This window comes from Euleptes europaea, chromosome 7 (assembly GCF_029931775.1).
Source record: "Euleptes europaea isolate rEulEur1 chromosome 7, rEulEur1.hap1, whole genome shotgun sequence".
Taxonomy (NCBI): Eukaryota; Metazoa; Chordata; class Lepidosauria; order Squamata; family Sphaerodactylidae; genus Euleptes; species Euleptes europaea.
In genome coordinates this window covers 60,259,454-60,281,012 of record NC_079318.1, presented here as the reverse complement: position 1 = coordinate 60,281,012, position 21,559 = coordinate 60,259,454, and the positions used below count along the sequence as shown (strand labels likewise).

Sequence of the window (21,559 nt, the reverse complement as noted above, 5' to 3'; positions counted from 1 at the left end):
AGTTCTGAGAGGGTGGTCCGTACAGGTCCCCGTGCCTTCCTTGGGCTTGGCTGATCGTGGACAAATCAATGGTACTGGAGCTGTAGGCTGAAAAATGGGGAAGGGTCCCAAAACCAGGAAATGGCCGGTACTGAACACCCCACAGTCTTTCTATGCCCAGGTCCAGAGAGGCAGTGTTGAAGGTTTCTCTTTTCAGAGGAGAGGTTCACTGTGGCATCTTACAGACCCCCCCCCCCCAAAGACACACATACATACACACATGTGTTGGGGCCAGTGCAGATCCTGCCCCCATACTACGGTATCTTGTCCTTACATGGTGGTTGAGAGAGGATTGTTGTGCTGCCGGGAGGGGAGTTAGCCTAGCCGTGGGACAGAGGCTTCTCATATTTTTGCCCTACCCTTTTGGCCAGTAACCCTGAAGTGTGATAGGAGCTGGTGTCTTGGTGTCCCTGGCACAGAGAGAGGCCACAAGGGAGTGGCAGAGCATGTGCTGTGCAGTGCTGTGCAGCAAGTCCCACGTTCAGTCCTGTGAGAAGGAGCTTGGTTAGGTGGGCAGAGGCTCTACCGGAGACCTGGGAGAGCTACAGCCAGGCAGAGTAGAGGGCAGGGAACTAAAGAGACCGATGGGCTGACAGTATGAGACGGCTTCAAATGGTGCATCCTTTGTGGGATCTAGTTCCAGCCTGGATTTTGAAGGCTTGGAGAACCGGGGGGGGGGGGTGGTGGAGGAGGAGGAGTGAGGAAGTACGAGCCCCACTTGTGGCGTTTTCCCTGACCGAACCTTTTTCTTGTTCAGGTCAGAGCCGTTTTGGGCTGCAGCACACGAAGCCACGGCGTTTGCAGTGGACGTGGCTGGGCCATGCGGAGCTGCGTTACCAGGGCTGCATCCTGCACGTGTCCACCCTGCAGATGTACATCCTTCTGCACTTCAACGCTGCCGAGGTTCTGCCTGCCTTGATTCTCTCTTCATTTCACTGTGTCTTTGTGTGGCTTTCAGGATTGTCAGTGTAGTCAGAGCACAGAAAAGTGGTGTCATGATGGAACGATGAGATCAAGGATTCGCTCCCCATTCTGCTGCAGTACTTACCAAGTGACTTTGGGCCTCTCTCACCCTTTCAGTTTAAATCATCTCACAGGGTTGTTAGGATAAAGTGAGTAGGACAGCCACGTATACCCCTTATAGTTCTGTGGATGTAGGAAGAAGAAAATAGAATGGGGTAGACAAGACCCTCTCTATGAAGTTAATGCGGTAGTGTTTGAGTTCTGCAACATGGAAGACACGATCCATTCTACTGCTGGACATGTTTTGGTGTGGGCAATTTCTATATTGTGCACATTTGCACTTTGTCATAACTTTTGCTTGACTGTGGGGCTCACAGGGGACATCGGCTCAGTAACTGTTGGTCTTCCATCTGTTTTTGTCCGGGGATATTGCCACGGTCACCATAGACTTGGGCCGTAAGTGACCACTGGATCCTGCTGCATCTTTTTTTATGGCCAGAGAATTCAGTGAGAATGTTTTAGATTTGCAGAATCCAAGAAAGCCTTATATCTTTTGCTTTTGTGCATTGCTGGAATTTCTGTGTACTCCCTACTTAATGATGGTGCTTAAATGGTAGCATGAGCTGGGCCTGTGTGCATTATATTGGGGATCTCGGTAGGAGCTCTTGTTGTCAGTGCAAGTAATTGCCTGTATTTTTGCTATTTCTGGGGGAGACTGTGGGAATCCCCCTCCAAGGGACATCTTAGCATTCCTCTTTGGCCTCTCTCTACATAGTAACCTTTTCTTGCTTTCCCTATTGGTCATAGGAAGTTTCTGTGGAGGCATTGTTACAAGCCACTAATCTCTCCCCTGCCCTCCTTGGACATGCCCTGAAACCTCTGACAAAGGAGAATGGTATCTTGTCCCATAATCACAGTAAGTATAGAGAGGCTTCCAAAGAGATTGGGGGGTGGCAGGGGGAGGAGATCCATTTTGGGATGTTTGTATGACCCTGGCCTGTGAAGTAGGTGGGGTTTTTCCCATCAGTTAACTTCATGGAGCAGTTGACCAGGCCAGGTCTCATGGAGGCCAATATGCTGTTAATACAAGAAACTGGAGAGAGCCCTGATGCCGAAGACCTTGTTTTTTGGTTCTAGGTGTCTTGAGGCTGAATGAGGGGACATTGGCCCAGGCGTCTGGCCAGCGCCTATGGCTGTTGCCCAAACAGACATACTTGAATGTGGAGGAGAATGAGGGCAGTGCTCTAGAGAAGAAGAGGAACATCATCTGCTGCCTCCTTATCCAGATTCTGAAAGAGGAAAAGGAGATACACATTGACAATCTGGTGTTCAGGGTATGGACCGCAAGGCCTCTGATCTTTGTGATTCAGTCCAATTGCCAAGCCAAATCAGGATTAAGTTGCTTTTCTGCCTCTCTCAGGTGATCGATGCCTGCCAGAAATGGGAGTCCAGCTCAGCTCTGAAATTCTTGAGCTTTTCCTGCAGCAGCACTGACGTCCTGTCCTGTATTCTTCACCTGCTAAGTCAGGGCTACATCCGGCGCCAGGAAGACAGCCCTCAGCTCTTGGAGTACGTTTCTGCAGAGCCTTCCACGCCTCACCGGGGCCAGGCCCAGCTCATTTTTCAGAATGCCGATTGCCAGAACAGGAAAACCCCTTGTGGCACGGATGCTGACAACAAATTCTCTCCTTTCAGGTAACGTAGATAAATGTCAAGTGCGCAGCAGGAGCAGGACCCTGTCGATGTGCTATTGACACGGCTTTTTCCTCTGACAGATTAGATACCTTCAGCCTCGGCATGGAAGAAGTGCTCATGGAGACAGTGCTGTTGCCCAGAGGACGCACAATGAGCCAAGAAGAGGTGGAGGTGCTGATGACCCAGACTGTACAGAGGGTCTCCGATACTCTGAGTTTGTCTGCAGACATAGCCCAGCACTTGCTTATACACTGTAAATGGAATGTTGATGTGCTCATCCAGCGCTATACGGAGGACCCGGAGCTGCTGCTGTTTTCCTCAGGGTTGCAAGTGCGAAATCCCCAGCCACCCTTGGACCCTGTTACCCACTGCCCAGTATGTGTGAATCAGCTGACTCCAGAAGAGAATTCGCCTGTTCTCTGTTGCATGCACTACTGCTGTAAGGTGAGGATTGACTCCCTTTCCTCTCTGGATGGTAGATACTGGGCAGGAAGGGGTACTCTTTTTCCTTTCCCCTCCAATCTTCTGAGCAGTTCTGTGCATTAGAAACTGTGGAGGTGTTCTGTGCCCCTGCTTTTCCCTTCAATTATTCACATGCTTGTATTTATGCTTCTGGTCTGTGTTCTCACCCTGTTTAAGAATATAAGAGCAGCTCTACTGGATCAAATCTGTGGTCCATCTTGTTCAGCATTCCTTTTTGCTCAGTGGCCAACCAGGTGCCCCTAGAAAGCTGACAAGCAGGGGATGGAGTTTTTTCTCCCTCTCCCATAATACTAGAACACGGGGTCATCTGCTAAAGCTGGAGAGCGAGAGAGTCAAAACAGATAAAAGGAAATATTTTTTTCACACAACGCATAGTTAAATTGTGGAACTCCCTGCCCCAGGATGTAGTGATGGCTGCCGGCTTGGAGAGCTTTAAGAGGGGAGTGGACATATTCATGGAGGAAAGGGGTATTCATGGCTGTTAGTTAGAATGGATACTAGTCATTCTGCATACCTATTCTCTCTAGTATCAGAGGAGCATGCCTATTATTTTGGGTGCGGTGGAACACAGGCAGGATGGTGCTGCTGCAGTCGTCTTGTTTGTGGCTTCCTAGAGGCACCTGGTTGGCCACTGTGTGAACAGACTGCTGGACTTGATGGGCCTTGGTCTGATCCAGCGGGGCCTTTCTTATGCTCTTATGTTCTAACCCCCCTCCCCGTTGTTGGCTCCAAACATGAAACATTTAGTCATTGGGTCTTTTAGACAAAAGACCAAGACCACGGTTACACAGCCCGGATAACCTACAAGAACCTTTTAGACATTATTGGACCTCTCCTCTGTGACTTTGTCTTAATCCCCTTCCAAGGCCAACTAGTGGCTATCACTCCCTCCTATGGCAGTGAATTCCACCCGTTAATTACTTTGTGAAGAAATACTTTCTGTTATATTTTGATTCAAATGAATAAACCAATATTGTCACTTTTTGAGAAGTGGCATCTAATGGTATCCCTGAAGAGTTTACAGATTTGAACCAGGTGGCTTCCTTGCATTTGGGCAGCTGTCTGTGATGGTAGTATTTTGCGGAGGTCTAACCGACCTCTTCCCCCTGATGTTGATTTCAACTAGGCCTGCTGGAATGAATACTTGGCAACTCGGATTGAGCAAAACCTGATTCTGAATTGCACGTGTCCCATCTCTGACTGCCCTGCACAACCCACTACTGACTTCATCCGCTCCATCATTTCCTCTAAAGAGGTCATTGCCAAGGTAATTATAATCAGTTAAGGGATAAGGTTTGAGTTCCTGCTCTGTATTCATGGTGATTATATATTTACAAAAGGGCAGCCCTTGTCATGAGAACGTGTACTTTCTTCTGTAGTCTGGAATCTGTCATAACAGGCAAGGCCATTAATGTAACTTAATCCTGTGATTCTGAATTGCTCACATATATATGCCCTGACCTGGATGGCCCAGGCTAGCCTGATCTCGTCAGATCTCAGAAGCTAAGCAGGGTCAGCCCTGGTTAGTATTTGGATAGGAGACCACCAAGGAATACCAGGGTTGCTGTGCAGAGGAAGGTACTGGCAAACCACCTCTGTTAGTCTCTTGCCATGAAAACCCCAAAAATGGGGTCGCCATAAGTCGGCTGCGACTTGACGGCACTTAACACACACACACATATATATTTGTTTATTTAAATCATTTCAATGCCACCTTTCCACCCAAATAGGGTCCCCAAGGTGGCAAAAAATCAAAACATTAAACCATTTCGTCATTAAAGCAACATTTAAAATAAAGTATATATAAAATAATTCAATAAAAACAGTTGAACACACATAGCACCACAACATGGGAGGAGGGCCAGTAATGTTTATTTGGGGGGCGGGTATTCCAAACAAAATGAAAAAGTCTTCACCCACTGGTAAGAGACAGCAATAGAGGGAAACAGATGAATATCCCTTGGGGAGGAAGTTCCAAAGTTTCAGTGCCATGGCTGAGAAGGATCTTTCTTGGGTTGCCACCCAGCTAGCTTCAGATGATAGAGGCACCTGAAGCAGGGCTTCTGAAGATGTCCGGAGTAGGCAGGTAGATTCATATGGAAGAAGGTGGTCCTTAAGGTCCATTACAGTTCATATGGCTTGTTGGAACTACCTTGCTGTCCACAGAACACCACCATTTGGATTACTTCCTTGAGGCATCTGGAGCAGTTTGTTCTGCAGATACTTGCTTGCTGCTCTTGTTGTTACATGCTGTGTTCTGGACCCCATGGGTAGATGTGGCAGATCCTGTTTTCATGCAGAACTGTATTAACTAGCCTTTTGGTCCCTTCACCACATGTTGTTGGGCCTGGACATATTCTGAGCACTAAAAATGAAATTAAAATCCTTTGCTAGTAATCCAGTTCTTATACTAAGGGCAGTTGAATTCTCTGTTTTTAATATAGTTGTCAAATAAGACATAGTTGCTTAAGTTTGCATCATTTATTCTGGCTGTGCCAGTTAGAAAGAAAGTGGTATACAGGGCACTGGTTTCTTTCCCTGATCAATGGAAACTCGAGGGAATGCCCACATGCACACACCCTTTGAAGTTCTGAGATGCTCCACATATTTTCAAGCCTACATTGAAAGCTTTAAGAGTTATAAACTTGTCATTTTGAAAGAAAATTAAAGTTACATTAAGCCCTTTGTAATGGCCCAGGCTAGCCTGATCTCATCAGATCTCAGAAGCAAAGCAGAGTCAGCCCTGGTTAGTATTTGGATGGGAGACCACCAAGGAAGTCCTGGGTTGCTGTGCAGAGGAAGGCACTGGCAAACCACCTTTGTTAGTCTCTTGCCTTGAAAACCCCATAAAGGGGTCGCCATAAGTCGGCTGCAACTTGACAGCACTTTACACACACACAAAATAGATTAGGATATGTAATTCTATGCCCAGTATCAAATGTTGTGGTACCTGATGTAATTATGAAATCTCAAAATGTGCACAGCCCTGTTTTGGGTCTGTCAAGGAGATTGTTTCTTATTTCACGAAGGCACTGTAACAAGTCTTTATTAACATGCAGTGTTCTGACTGACTTTCATGTTGAATGTCTTCATCGTGAACAGATATGCATTTGAAACAGAAAGCCTGCATAAGTAGTTGGGGTTAGGGTATTGGGGTAATTGTTTCCTGAGGGGAATACAAAACAGGCCTTTGGGTTTAGTTATCTCTCTGTTCTGGGACTTGGAATTGCTTTTGTTTGACTTCTTAGAACAAATTTCAGGATTAAGTCATAAAAAGGGAAACTGCTTGCCCATATTTCCTAAACGAGAGCTTGTTCTTGTGGCTGTCAGCCCATATTCTGAGGTTGTAAAGAGCTGAACTATCGTGTCAAAATAAGCATGTGAACCAAAAACATTTCAGGAGCAAAGCCAGGAATGAAGTCCGGATTTCCAAATGATCTTCTCCAAATTCCTTCTGCTCTTTAATAAACATGTCATTGTAAATTTTCAAAAGCAGCTACACTGGAATAATGGCACAGAGACTTCATGAGCTTCCATAAAGGGGCTATACAAAGACAGCTGTTGTTTATACATGGATTTATCACAGCAAATGAATTTCAGTATTAAATGAACGACCCATTATCATACAAAAGAACCCTGCGATGCATAAAAATTGTATTTTCTTAATGGATTCTATTTAACTTGTATGTTCGTTAATTGCACTAATTTGTCCATATGCCATGTTTATCTAAATCATTCTGACATTGAGGGAACTTTATCTGATATCCATTTAGTAGCAGTTAAGATTTTTGCTGTTGAAAGCATATTCCCAACTAATTATTATGTGTTAATTTTCGAATATTATATTTGTTACCAATCAGAAAAGCAAGATTCGAGTCCAGTAGCATCTAAAAGACCGACAAGATTCCCAGAGTATATGCTTCTGAAAGTCAAAGCTCCCTTCATCAGACATTTGACAAAGGGAGCTTTGACTCTCGAAAGCTTATACCTCAGAAATCTTGTTGGTCTATAAGGTGCTATTGGATTCATATCTTCCTCTTCTACTGCATTCCAACACAGCTACCCGCCTGAATCAATACAATTTCAGGATCTGGTTGTACAGCTGGTCGTAACATCAGTTATGTCTACCAAAGAAACTTCAATTTTGGGGCAGCGTTGATAAGGCAGTTATGCATAATAACAGCCTTGTTAGTACCGCACCTTCAGTGCTTCAGATCCCACCATGTAGATTTTCTTCATATTTTTTTTCTAGGTGTAACATGTATAACATTATATTTCTTTTAAATAACTCTTGGTGTAGTGAAGTTGGGACTAATTTCTTCCATTTTCCCCTCCAATAATAGAATCCCCATAAAGGTTTACCATCTTACCATAAACTTATTCCCTGTATGATACTTGGATTCCAACAATATCTGTTAGACTGTAGATAACAGCCCAATCAAATAGGCCTTGTCGTATTGGATTGGACCCTATCAAGCAGATCTTTCTCTGCCTTCTTCCAGCACCTTCTATGTTCTCCCCCCCCAAAAAGAGGTGAGGTTAGTGATTGCGGGAACGTCATGGACCAAGTGCCATGAGGCACTGGAAGCTGTCCTAAGGAGGGGGAGTTGGGCAGAATCACACCACCAACCGTTTTGTTGCTGTTTTAGAAGCCTCCTTCCTTACCACAGCACTCCCTGCCATGTGGCATTTCATCCATGAGGCTCCTTCACCACCCAGCCTTGCTTTTTTGAAATCATAAGGGGCTGCTGGGGGAAAGGGAAGGTAGGGAAGGGTCTTCCTATGTGAGTGCCTTCTGCTGACAGTTCATGGGGTCTGGACCACAGAAGAAGATAAGCCTTTCAGTTTTGGTACTAGTTAAATTATATTACTTTCTGATTATTGTCCTATACAGCCATTATTCTTTATGACACAAGAGGATCTTTCTGTATCTTTAACCGTTTAAACAGATTTCCTAAATTTGTTCCCAGTACTAAAGGAATCCAGAACAATATCGTGGCAGATACTTTAAGTGAATAAAACAAACCACCGGGTCATGTTTTAATCAAGTTTATCATCTTCACAAGATGTCCAGGCTAATATAGAACTTAGCTGAGCAGCATAAAACTATGTTGCAATATTGAGGGTCCAGAACATAACAGAAGGCAAGCCTGATGCCTCCATAGTAAACTGCTCCAAAGGACTCTTTTCCGTATCTTTTTTCTGTGGAGTCATCTTATTTGCTCTTTGTGGTTTTATTGTTCCATACAAAATTAGTAACCACTTTTCTCATGATGTGGTCCCCTTTTAAAATAAAAATTGGAGTACCATAGGTTTAAAACTAATGTTGTAGTAGTTCCAAAACTGATGTGAAATTAATTTTCAAAATATTGTCTTGCATGGCCCCCCCTTCTCTCTACAGTATGAGAAAGCTCTCTTAAGAGGTTATGTTGAGTGCTGTTCGAACCTGACCTGGTGCACCAACCCTCAGGGCTGTGATCAGATCCTCTGCAAGGAAGGCCTTGGTTGTGGAGAAGCCTGCTCAAAGTGTTCATGGATCTCCTGCTTCAACTGCAATTTTCCAGAGGTGAGGCTGAAATGAGGCTGAAGGGAAGTACTACTTCCTCCTTACAGAATAGTTACCCTGGTTTCTTGCTCTTCACATAGCTTAGGTTGTGTTTTCCTTCCAGGCTCACTACCCTGCCAGTTGTAGCCACATGTCCCAGTGGATGGATGATGGTGGATATTATGAAGGAATGACTGTGGAAGCTCAAAGCAAGCACCTCGCCAAACTCATCTCTAAGCGTTGCCCAAGCTGCCAATCTCAAATAGAGAAGAATGAAGGATGTCTTCAGTGAGTACTTTTTTTGGGGGGGGGGGGCTTTATAGCTTAAAGAGTGAGGCAAACAGGCAAGAAGGTAGTCCTCTGACCTTTTGTGGCTTTTCACGTGATGGTTGTTGTATTGATGCTGATCTGGTTTGCCATGTTGGAGTGTGAAATCCATTCTCCTTGTGCTCATCCATCTTCATGAGATGAAAAACTTGTAGGGTTTATAGGAGCAGAGAGAAGAGAACTGGACACAGGCAGGTTTTGCTTGTGGGATGTGTGAAGTATTGTAGGTCCAGTTTGGCTCTTTGCGAGAGACATCTCAGATTAGGTGGACATAATCATAGTCACTTACACGTCTAAAAGAGATAAGCAGTGGTGGCACAAGTTTTGGAAAATGTATCTTGGCATGGGGGCTGAAAGAGATTAAATTTATGTCACTCATGGGAGGAAAGGTGAAGCAGCAATTTTCACAGTCTATAAAATATAGCCCAAGAAGAAATTTTTAATTGAGAACGTCTAGCACACACACGCTGTAAAGATATCCAACTGCCAAAAGGTGAGTATTAAAAGCTTATGGCTAAGAGAAGCAAGTGTTTAAAGAGTAATTGGCCACTGTAACAGCTCCCTGTGGGAGTCTCGTAATACTAAATCCTTAAATAAAGACTGTGTAATTCTTAAAAATACAGCTTAACCATAGTTGATGCATAACATTCTTCCTTGGGGGCTTCGATGGCTAAACATATGACGTTGTAGTTACGTATGGCATTAGCCAGACTGTTCCTTTTGTGCAGTAGAGCATTCTCAGAACATTGTGTAGTGAAGAAGAGGGGTATGGCCCTTCTGGTCATTGTCCTCCTGAACCCCTCCCCAGATTGGGTGGAGCCCCTCAAACTTCCCAATCTGTGTTTTTGGAGGTAAACGTAGCTCCCAATTGGGATGGATGGGAAGGGAGTTTCAAAGGGAAAATTAACTGCAGTACAAGCTTTGTTATCTAGCACGTGCGTGGCATGGGAATTGATGGTTAATCAAATGTCCCAGACACTCAGGGTTATTTCTCTGCACTAGCCTGAGGAATCTGAGTAACCAAACCCCGCCTCTTTGGGAACACCATGGCAACTGCCCTCCATGCCTAGTTGAATCCTTTCCCCTGAGCCATGGAGCCATCCTACGCAGCTGGTATAGACAAGTGGGCCAGCTGCCTGGGAGCCCTCCGGCAGAGCTGGTTTCTGTCAGTTCATGGCAGGCAGAGGGGGAAGGAGGCATCCATGCGTGACTCCAGCAGGCCATGCTGGCTGTCAGAAGCTCAACAATGGCCAGAGTCATCAAGCTGACCCACTGGAAGTATGGGGACGGGGTGTGCTCTTGAAGGGGCAGGATATGGTGGCTGAGGGGCATGAGTGTGCCGTCAGGGTAATCACATGCCAGATAGCAAAGCCTTTGTTGTACTTAATGTACCCTGCCCTTCTCCTTTGCAAAACATCTCCCCTGCCACTGGTTAGGTAACAAACATGCAAGGTACTTCTAGCCTTCAGAAGTTTGCTTTGTGGGCTCTTGATGACAATTAAGGCAAGACAGCCACTTACTAGTCTCCGATGACTCAAATCCAAAGCTACTTTCAATAGAAAGTGGTTTAGACAAGGAACTCTTTGGTGACATGGGAGCTTGGTTACTTGGTTTGACCCAAATATAGTGAAAAATCAGAAAGCAGACCTAAATTGTACCTAAACTGTTGCTGTGAAATCCTATTCTCCTGAAATCCTAAATAAGACCTGTGGCCTTAGAAACTTCTGCCCCAAAGCTAGTCACATTGGTCTTCACCACACACCAACAGCTCTGATGATATTTCATGGCAAACCAGAGCTCTCGTTCTAGCCCTGTGGAGTTTATGGGACTAAGCTGCTAGCCATGCTCTTGAACTAACTGCTGTTCTTTATTATGTGCAGCATGACTTGTGCCAAATGTAACCATGGATTTTGTTGGCGTTGCCTGAAACCTTGGAAGCCAACCCACAAGGATTATTACAACTGTTCTGCTATGGTGAGTGTATAAGTAGAGTACAGGGCATATATGGAGTGCTGGGTTGGTCTAGGTATAACGATATCTCACTTTCCCCCTCAGGTGAGCAAAGCAGCTCGACAGGAGAAGCGTTTCCAGGACTATAATGAAAGGTGCACTTTCCATCATCAGGCGAAGGTGAGGATCACTGCCCCGCCCTTGAACCTGCATCTTACTCCCCCTTTCTTGATTCCAGGTTATCTTGTATCATGTTAGGGGTTCCCCCAACCTTTTCAGTTTGCACTTTTGGAATACCGACACAAGGTGGTGGGCGCAACCGCAAAATGGCTGCCAGAGGAGGTGGAGCCAACCACAGTGGCAGACCATGAATTTTTGCATAACTCAGATAGTATTTTGTTTATTTATTGACTTTATTTATATCCTGCCTTTCTCCCCAATGGGCACCCACAGCGGCTTATATCATTCTCCTCTCCTCCTTTTTATCCTCACAACAACCCTGTGAGGTAGGTTAGGCTGAGAGTGAGTGACTGGCCCAAGGTCGCCCAGGAAGCTTCCATTGCAGAGTGGGGATTTGAACCTGGGTCTCCTAGATTCTAGTCCGACACTTTAACCACTACACCATCCATGCATGCATGGATAGTAGGACTTCAACATTTCTGGCAGCAGCTCTGTTTAATGGATGCCTTTTAATTGACATGTTTAAAAATATTTTCTAGCACACATACACATGAGCTGAGTGTATATATCTCTAGCTCTCTATCTATCCACTTCAATTAAAAGGCAGTCTCTTTCTCCCTCTCTAAGAAACTCTAATCTAGCAGTATTTGTAGAAAAGAGCAAGAGTCCAGTAGCACCTTAAAGACTAACAAAATTTCTGGCAGTATCTGACTTCATTTTGCAGACATCTAACACACTCAAAAGGCTTCTCCCTTTAGACAAGCCTTTCTCTCATGACCCCAGACATTTTGAATCTGCACTGTTACTTTTAACAATGGCAGGTGGTACTGAAGGGTTGGTGAGAGCTCCTTGCACGTGTGCACAGTGGGAGAGACTCTGGCCAGATTTTTGATGGGAACATAAGTGATTTTTGAAAAGTGAATACAATTTGATGTAGATACTTTAAGCATATTAGCCATGCATCCCAATCTTGTTTAGTTAGAATCAAGTCCCACTGTGTTTTTAGAATATCACTCCACTATTTGCACAGGTAAAATATTTTTTATTTGATTTATACCCTGCCCTCCCTTGGCAAGTACTTTACATAAATCCACTGTCTACATTATACCATAAACTTTGAAAACCCCACCAACTTTCTAAAAGAAAAAGAAGAGTTGTTTTTTATATGCCAACTTTCTCCACCATTTAAGGAAGGTGAGGCTAAGAGTGTGCGACTAGCCCAAGGCCACCCAGCTGGCTTCATGTGGAGGACTAGGGAAACAAATCCTGTTCACCAGATTAGCCCCCGCCACTCATGTGGAGGAGTGGGGAATCAAACTTGGTTCTCCAGATCAGAGTCCACCACTCCAAATCACCACTCTTTACCACTACAACACGCTGGCTCTCGATAAATAAAAACATGTCAGGTGCCAGGAAAGGTGGTGGTGGGCGCTATGGGGCCCATGAGCGCCACGTTGAGGACCCTTGGACTGTGTAGTTCTAGTCAGTGAATGCTATTCAAGGTCTAATATAATCACCTCATTCAGTGAGGGAAAGGCTGTAGTTCTCATGCTTCTGACAGCTGAGGTTAAATGTACTGGTATCAGGAGGGTTAGAATCCCCCAGAAAGTACTTTTTAGCAGGAGAGTGGGCATGTTGCAGTTCTTTACTTTTTTTTTTACTAGTCTAAAAATGGTTTCCCATCAAATTTCAGATGGAGAAAAGGGTGTTGGGTCTCTCACTCCTCACCACCAAGTGGTGGGAAAGGTCCAAACAATTCAGCCCCCCACCAAGCAGCTGCTCAGCTGTAAGGTGATGAACCCTGTACACAAAGCAGTCAAAAAACCAAAGTGCTACAGAGCTGTAGAAGAAGAAGAGTTGGTTTTTATGTGCCGACTTTCTCTACCACTTAAGGCAGATTCAAACCAGCTTACAATCACCTTCTCTTCCCCTCCCACAACAGACACCTTGTGAGATAGGTGGGGCTGAGAGAGCTCTTAATAGAACTCTGACTAGCCCAAGGTCACCCAGCTGGCTTCGTGTGTAGGAGTGGGGAAACCAACCTGATTCACCAGATTAGTGTCCACCACTCATGTGGGGGAGTGGGGAATTGAACCTGGTTCTCCAGATCAGAGTCCACTGCTCCAAACCACCGCTCTTAACCACTACACCACGCTGGCTGTGTAGAAATATGTTCTGTCACTGTGGCATCCAACCAGTTGTGACAGTTGGACATCCTTGGCAGAGAACGCATGTTGGCTGGTCTTTGGCTACTATTAAGAAGGGAGAAAGCCAGGCAGGTTTTTTAAAGTAAGTATACTATAGTTAGTATAGAATTTGATCAGATGACTGCATTCCCCATTTATCTGATGGTTACTTCTCTATATATAAACATTTACAAATATCCATAGAGAACAGACGCCTGCTATTAATCATGCTTCACCAACTATAGTGGGCTAGAATATTTAACAGGCAGATGGTCCAAGTTCTAGTAGTAGAAACTGGCTGTGAAAGTGACTTTGCCTTTTGATTACAAAGAAGCCTGGAAGCTCTTCGTGTTATTTGGAACTTAGGTCCCTGTGCCTTGGAGCAGTCAGCCAAGTTGCCAAACGGAACAGTTGGTCTGAAACAATGCTTAACGTGAACGAATAGGGCGAGATCTTGTCCTGAAGTCGTGTGTGTGTGTGTGTGTGTGTGTGTGTGTGTGTGTGTGTGTGTGTGTGTGTGTGGATAACAGGGAAGCTGGATGAGCTAATAGTGTTTCCTTGGTTTTCGTAGGAATTCGCCATGAACCTGCGAAACAGGGTTTCCACTATCAGTGATGTGCCACAGATTCGGACCTTGACATTTGTTGTTGATGCCTGCAAAATGCTGGAACAGGCACGGAAAGTAAGTGCACACTTCTGAGAAACGGGCTTCTGAAGGATGCATGTACACTGTTTTGCTCTCTGGTTTTCTCTTCTTCTGCTTCAGTTTTTTTCACTCACTTTCTGGTACCAGCTGGTCCAGCCCTACCTTTTTGGAAAGGTGCACAACAGTCAGATAAATAGGGGGGGGGGCAAGGAAGGAGAAAAGCAAGGGAGTGCAAAAGAAAATACTGAAAATTAAGGATTTAGGTGAAAAAAATCTCTGAATTGCTGTGACATTCTACTAACAGATTTATTGCAACATAACTTTATGTAGGCGAGAGCCTAATACATCCCATATGTGGAACAACTGAAGTTTAGTTAATAGGGATGTTCTGCTGTACTTGTTGATCTTCTCTGTCTGCCCAGATTCTGAGAAGTAATTTGTCTTTGTTACTTGTCTTAGAAGTGCATCCTGTGTGGGTGCATAGCAGGCTACACTGGGGCAACGGGGCTGTGCCTTGGAATTTGGGAGCACGATCTAGTTTACAGCAACTTCTTTGATTGTCTCCCTTTTGTGTCTGAAGTCCTACACATTTTGTTTTTCCACATATGGGGACTGTTGTAGTTTAGTGACTGCAATCATAGACCAACACAAACACCACACCTTCCCTTTTTATTTCTAGAAATGAGAGGGGGTGTCTTTACAAGTGAAGTAGCGCAACAAGGGGTGTCTATAGGCAGCCATCATGACATTTAGTTCATTTCAGCCCAAGTATTTAAAGTAGGGATGCTATCAATTTGAAACCATGCAAAAAAAATTTCACACAGTAACACCGTGCCTGCACAGATTCTTGCAGCACAGAAGATATAATGCAGGTTACACTATATTTTCTTGAAATCTGCATTAGTTCACGGCAAAATCCCTGTGCCAACAATGTTTTTGTTTGTGTGGTCTTTTCCCGGCAAGATGTTACTCTTTTTAAATTGCCTCTAAGTTGTTTGTGTCCTTCTAGCCGTGGGCCTGTAAATGGATGCTTCATTGAAATCCTGATTTATGCAGAAACCACAAAGCAGGAACGTTTAGTTTTTTCATTAAAAAGTATGAATCTTAAAAAACAAAACAGAAAACCTAACTGTGCATTATTTATATGTAAATTATGGTTATGTCTCTGTTCTCTACCAGGTGCTGGCTTACTCCTGTGTGTACAGCTACTATAACCAAGACACTGAAAAGATGGATATCATGGAACAGCAGTCAGAGAATCTAGAGCTGCACACCAATGCTCTGCAAATTCTTTTGGGTGAGTAAGAGTGAGTGACCCAGTGCTACTGTACAGATGGCTGCTATTTTCTGGAAAAACAGTTTGAGAGTACACTGGCTATACATAGGCTAGAGAGTCCTTATTAAGGAGAAAGGCAAGAGAGTATCTTATCACCATCATTTTAAACAGTTCTCATCTGTATATCTGTCCTGGCTTTACTCCTCTGCATTGCGTTCAGTTCTAAAAACTTGCGCACAGGATAGTGTTTGTTTCTTTCAGTGCTGGAACTTTAATGATTCTCTTGCATGGTCCGGACTGTTTGTACTGCTGTGGCACTTCAGCCTGCATAGACTTTCACCCATGTTTTCATTACTGAGTTATCCAGTTTCCCCCAGTCTGGTGGGCTTCAAATAACACCTCTGTGAAAAGCAGCAATCAGAAGTGCTTTGGGGCTGGGGAAAGCTCTGCTATGTTAATAATGAAATCCAGCCATTCTTCTGATGAGGTACACAGGGATGGGGTGGGGATGTCAGAAACATGCTGTAAGATGGAGACTTTTGGAGGGGGGGAGGAATTTGCAGCAGCCTTGATTTCAGGCTGTGGCATTAAATGTCTTTCTCTTCCCAGTGCCCAGAGCTGCCAGATGCACCCCCACAGGAGGGAAGGGCAACTGAAACTGTCCTTTGTAGCTGCGCAAGTTTGCCAGAACCATGTCTGGAAATGAGGCCTATACCTTTTAAGCATTTCAAAGCACTGAGATACAATGTTGTCATTGTTTTTTCTGCCCTGCTCTTCCACCAGTCCCTTTAGCTTCTTTTCTCCCACCTGATATGGCCAGCACAGAATTCTAGTTGTACTCCATAACAGGCAGAAGAGGAGTATGGACAAATTCCTGAACATTATGAATAATTGCAGTTGGGTGCCTATAATCCATCAGTATCCAAACGAACAACAACAAAAAACCAACTTCGAGCAATGGGGAATTTGCCACCCCTTTGTGTTCCTTTGGTGGACTGAGCTGAAATTCCCTGCAAGTGAAGCCCATTAGTATTTGTCTGCCTGGAGCTTTGTAGGATGTGTTTGTGATTCAGCGGTACCCTTTTGGTTGCTGCTATATAATCTACGGATGGGGTGTCTTGCCTTGTATTTCAGAGGAGACATTGCTGCAGTGCCAAGATGTTGCTTCCTCCATTCGACTGCTGAAAGCAGAGCATTTTAATACAGGCCTCGAGCTAGTACGCAGGATCCAGGAACGGCTTCTAGCAATTCTGCAGCACGCTACTCAAGTAACATCTCTTAGTTTTTTGTTGGGGGGTGGTGGTGGTTAGTCAGAGATCTGTTTTACTTACTACTGTAGCAAAAGAAATATTAATTGCATAGTAGCGGAGCTGGATTCATAACAGTGCCATCTGTTTATAAGGGTGATCTCCAGTTGTCAACATCTGGGCTTTCTAACATTTCTTATTTCATTGCAGGATTTCCGCATGGGGTTCCAAACCCGGCAAAGCTCTGAACAGATGAAGTTATCCAATGTGCCTAATGCTACTCCTGCTTATAAAGAGTGAGGTTTTTTTTCATCCAGGGAGCAGGTGGTGGGAGTTGGTTTTTATATTCTTGCCAAGAAGGTTATGGGTAGCATCTTGTCTGTATATAGGCAGAGAGAACTACTCAATATTCAGTGTTTTGCAGGCTGGCTAATTAAAAAGAGGCTAAGTGGGTTAGATTACTAGGGACTCTTGAGCCATTGGTCATAGGAGTGGCCTTTGGATCAGACACAATGTTCTGGTGAGCCTAAGAGTGTGCCTTGCATATACCACTCTCCTATGAAACTCAATATTATAACGTGTTTTATTTATCTCATAGTAGAAAGGGGGAAATGGTGTCTTTTGCTGCTGGGAAAACTTCCTTAGGCCAAGGGTTCCTTGGAAAGCACCCTGATAACCAGCTTCCTCCACTCACCACCTCCTGAGAACATGTAGACTGACCAGCTGAAAAGGCCCTCTTCTCTCTCTGATGGGGAGAGCATTATTATAAAAGAGGTGGGGAGGAAGAGGGTGGCTGGTTTCAAAAAGCGGTTGGAAAAGAGCAAAAACAAACAGGGAAGGTTCACAATGTCAACACAACAGAGAGGTTCAGATGAAAAGCAATACAGTTGAACCAACTAAGCTAAACACACATTACCTGGGCTGGTCAAGTTCCTCAGAGCAAGTGCAGACTTCCTTGCAGTAACAAGAAGTTGAAGGGACTGTTAACCCCTACACAACATCCTGTGGACTCAGTTTCCGCTGAAACCTGAAGACAAGGGGAAATCCCAAATGTCCAGATATTGCAGGTGGATGGAATTGGACCTAAGCCAGCCTCTTTTCTAAGAGTGACAAGCTGCTTTAGCGAATCCCATGCAAAGCTGCATCTCTGATGTCAGAGGCTACCGTTACCAATCAGAACTGTATAAAATGTAGTCCCACCTCCATCAAACATCTGTTAATGGATCTGAACTTGCATGACATATATGTGGTCTGGTCCAAACCAAATTGTCCTGTGTCCAAAAGGAATTAAGTCTGCCAGGATGGGTCATTTTAATGTAAACCTCCAAGGATCCAAGGTCTCAGACTTTCTTGCTGGCAGTCTTTAGTCTAGTAAGATGTTAGGGTTTCTGTCATGGTCCCTTAAGATGGAGTTGTAATGGTAGTCCAGATGCAGGATTACCAGATAGCAAGAGGCTGTTCGACTAAAGCTACAAAGTGGATAACCATGTTTTTGTGTTTCTTACCCAGCGTTGGCTTTTATAGGCTTTTAAAGAAAAGGCTTAGTGAGTGGCTCGTCTCAACACTGCCAGAGTTCACAACCTTGCCCTGCAGTATATTTATACTTGCATCTGGGTATGGACAAGGTTCCAAAGGCTGTTGTGGATTTAGAGCTCTGATTCTAGGAGCAATCTGTTTGCCTCTGACTTAGGAGAAAAATGTACTGAGTCCACTGATCGCTATGATTTGTTCCTGCACAGGTTAACCTTTGACGAGGCATCTGATTCACCTGACACAGACGATGGTGGCAAAGAAGAGGATGAGGATGAGGATGATGAAGAGTATGTCCCTGAATGGCAGGAGGAGTATGATGATGATCTTGATGATGACAACATTTCCTATGATGATGAATCGGAAAATCTGGAGAGGGATTCTTTCTTTTTTGAAGATGAGGATATAATTTATGACTAGACTTGATCTCCAGGCAGCCCAAAGTGAAATCTCACCTGTCATCACTCAGGGTGGCTTTTCCCTGATACACTCTGCTTCTTTCATTGTCATCAACAGCAGAGAATGGACTACTAGGTTTCAGTCAGGCAAGAGAGAATTTTTATGGTGGTTTACCACAAAAGAATGCTTTTGTCTTTTAAAGTTGGCTTCCTTGGGGAAAAATCACAGGATTGCTGTTCCTGGTTACATATGAACATCATCAGTTATTTGCAAAAAAAATAAAGTTACTGTTTCCTGTGAGTTTTCTTCATGCCTTCCCTTGGGGAATAAAGTCAGGTACCAATCTGGAAACCAGGCCAACCATTGCTTCTGCTCTACCTTGAGAGATCAAGGAAGCACCACAGGTCATCAGTGTTTGTGAAAGGTTGTGAGGTTGTGCACCACTCCTGCCTGTGTTTCCTGTACCTTCTAATGCCCATTTGCTACTATCCTGCAGGAAATCCAGCCTTGGCAAAAACTACTTGACTTTATGATCAAGCCTGACAATGGCTGAAATACCAAGAAAAGGAAGGGACACAGGTTTATGAATACCAGCAGTGATGTTTCATGTGGTAAATATATGGATGTACTAATGCAAATGCACACACACAAGACACATTCGCACACAATCTCTTAGAGGGTGTCACCCTGCTAGAGTGATTCTCATTTCTGTTCTAGCACAGGTCTAGAAACTAGGAATGGAAACTTTCACTTCGTTGTAGCGTGTGAAGTATACGGAGAAGAAAGATCACCTAACTGGAGACATTTTAGGTGATTTAGGTCATTGTGCTTGGTTGGAGATGAGGGCCAATAAAAATTATTAAACAAAATGTCCCAAATTGAGCCAAAGTCCCCTGCTGTGAGCTGATGGGTGGTTCGGTGGGTTGCTGGTGCTCTGAACGGACATGGCTTTGTGTACACCCCTCATTGAGAGGTGAGTTTTCTGTAATTTTTTTTGTTTGTCGTTGGAATCGTTGCCTTCTTTTCCTACAGATGGGAGTTCAGCTGGATATAGAGGCTCAGAAGGTTCGTATGTATATTATAAATATATACATATATATATATATATATGCAGAAGCCGAAATTGTTCAGATTATTATGCTTTATCTTTTCTTGAAATGAAATAATCCTGAAAGAACAAGATGATATAAATAAAACAGTTTTTCTTCTACTGCTCTTTTTGGTGTGGTTCTCTTCTAGATCCCCTCTGCTTTCTACGCATTTCTTAGGGTCAGTCTGTCTGTTAAGAACATGAGACTGTGGCTGAGAGCAACAGCCTTGGGTTTCCTTGGTAACACCTATAAAAGAACATGCTGGGCGTGATGTTATGCTAGAGTTTCCCTGCCCCTGTTCCCCTTCACTGGCTGTTGTTTGCAGGGGCAGAGAAACGAAATGCACTGATATCATACATTGTCTTTTAGTAGACATCACTGAGGAGATACAGGCTGTTGCTCTTGGCCTCAGCTGTGCATAACTTCTAGTTCAGCCCCAAGTCCCTTACAAAACATACAACAAAATTCAATGTTATGCAGAACTCCATAAACAACTGTGCAGTGATTCCAGTTCTAAATACATCCTGCTACCATCTCACTCAGGAGCAGCATTCTGTAGCAGTTGTAGCCTCCTGACATTTTTGAAAGCAGCCCCGTGTACAGCGCATTGCAGTAATCTAATCCTGATGTTACTGGTGCATACACCACACTGGGAAGATCTTTTTTGCCCAGGAGTGGTCACAGCTGGCTCACCAGCCAAAGCTGGGGAAAGGCAAGCCCCTGGTCACCACTCCCACCTGATTGTCCAACAGGGGCCCCAGATCCTGCAGCACCCCAATGCTACAAACCTGCTCCTTTAGGGGAAGTGCAATCCCATCCAGAAAAGGAGATATCCCCATTCTGAGGTTGGACCTCCCCCTCCCCCACAGCACTTCTGTTTTGTTGGGATTCAGTTTGTTAGCTCTCATCAGTCCCAAAACTGCCTCCAGGCACCACAGTTACCACAGCTTCCCTGGGATCTGCTGGAAGCATGAGATAGGGCTGAGTGTCATCCTCATATTGGTATATTGCTCAGCCCAAATCTCTGGACAACCTCTCCCAGTGGCTTCACAAAGATGCTAAAAAGCATGGGGGACAAGATAAAGCTGTGTGGGACCCATAGGCCAAGGGGCCAAGTAGCAGTCCCCAAGGACCGCACTTTAAGGTAGGACCAAAACTACCACAAAATGGTGCTTCCCAATCTCAACCCCGAAAGGCAGTCTAGAAGGATACCATGATCAATATTATCAAAAGCTGCCAAGAGGTCCAGGAGAATGAATAGGACTGCACTCCTTCTGTCTGTCTCCCAGGGCAACGAAGGTCATTTCACTATCGTAACCAGGCCTGAAACTAGACTGGAACAGATCCAAACAATCCTTTCAGGTTCTTGTAGGTTATCCGGGCTGTGTAACCATGGTCTTGGTATTTTCTTTCCTGATGTTTCGCCAGCAGCTGTGGCAGGCATCTTCAGAGGAGTAACACTGAAGGACAGTGTCTCTCAGTGTCTCTCAGAGACACTGTCCTTCAGTGTTACTCCTCTGAAGATGCCTGCCACAGCTGCTCGCGAAATGTCAGGAAAGAAAATACCAAGACCACGGTTACACAGTCCGGATAACCTACAAGAACCAATGAACTCTGACCGTGAAAGCCTTCGACAATAATCCTTTCAGGAATCCTAGAAGTTCCCCAGCCAGCACTTGTTTAGTCACCTTGCTCAAGAATAGTACGTTTGAGACTGGGTAGTAATTATTCAACTTTCTTAGATCTAGAGTAGGGTTTTTTTTAGGTGTTGATGGACCACTGCCTGCTTCAAGGCAGGAATGACCAACCCCTATCTCAGGGAGGCATTTGCTATCTCCTGGTCCCAGTCCATGCCCCCCCCCCCGCCCCGGCAGACTGAAGCAGCCATAAGGGGCAAGGGTTGTATAAGCAGGCGGTAGGTCTGAAACTTCCAAGAATCCTGTCCAAATCTTCAGACTAAATGAGCCAAAAGACATTCCACGCAACTGGACAAGTCCTGGGC

At 44.6% G+C, this 21,559-nt stretch overlaps 1 protein-coding gene across 1 annotated transcript in view; it reads left to right on the top strand.

Moving 5' to 3' along the window:
- LOC130480406 (cullin-9-like) overlaps positions 1-18,487 on the top strand; it is a 56,437-nt gene extending 37,950 nt beyond the window's left edge. Inside the window, exons 26-40 of the mRNA XM_056852911.1 lie at positions 797-942; positions 1,810-1,918; positions 2,140-2,336; positions 2,423-2,697; positions 2,778-3,141; positions 4,307-4,447; positions 8,582-8,746; positions 8,850-9,013; positions 10,933-11,026; positions 11,108-11,182; positions 13,940-14,050; positions 15,194-15,311; positions 16,425-16,558; positions 16,748-16,833; positions 18,277-18,487. Of these exons, the coding sequence (XP_056708889.1) occupies positions 797-942; positions 1,810-1,918; positions 2,140-2,336; positions 2,423-2,697; positions 2,778-3,141; positions 4,307-4,447; positions 8,582-8,746; positions 8,850-9,013; positions 10,933-11,026; positions 11,108-11,182; positions 13,940-14,050; positions 15,194-15,311; positions 16,425-16,558; positions 16,748-16,833; positions 18,277-18,487 (2,390 nt within the window). The remainder of the gene's footprint in view (positions 1-796; positions 943-1,809; positions 1,919-2,139; positions 2,337-2,422; positions 2,698-2,777; positions 3,142-4,306; positions 4,448-8,581; positions 8,747-8,849; positions 9,014-10,932; positions 11,027-11,107; positions 11,183-13,939; positions 14,051-15,193; positions 15,312-16,424; positions 16,559-16,747; positions 16,834-18,276) is intronic.
- The last annotated feature ends 3,072 nt before the right edge of the window (positions 18,488-21,559 follow it).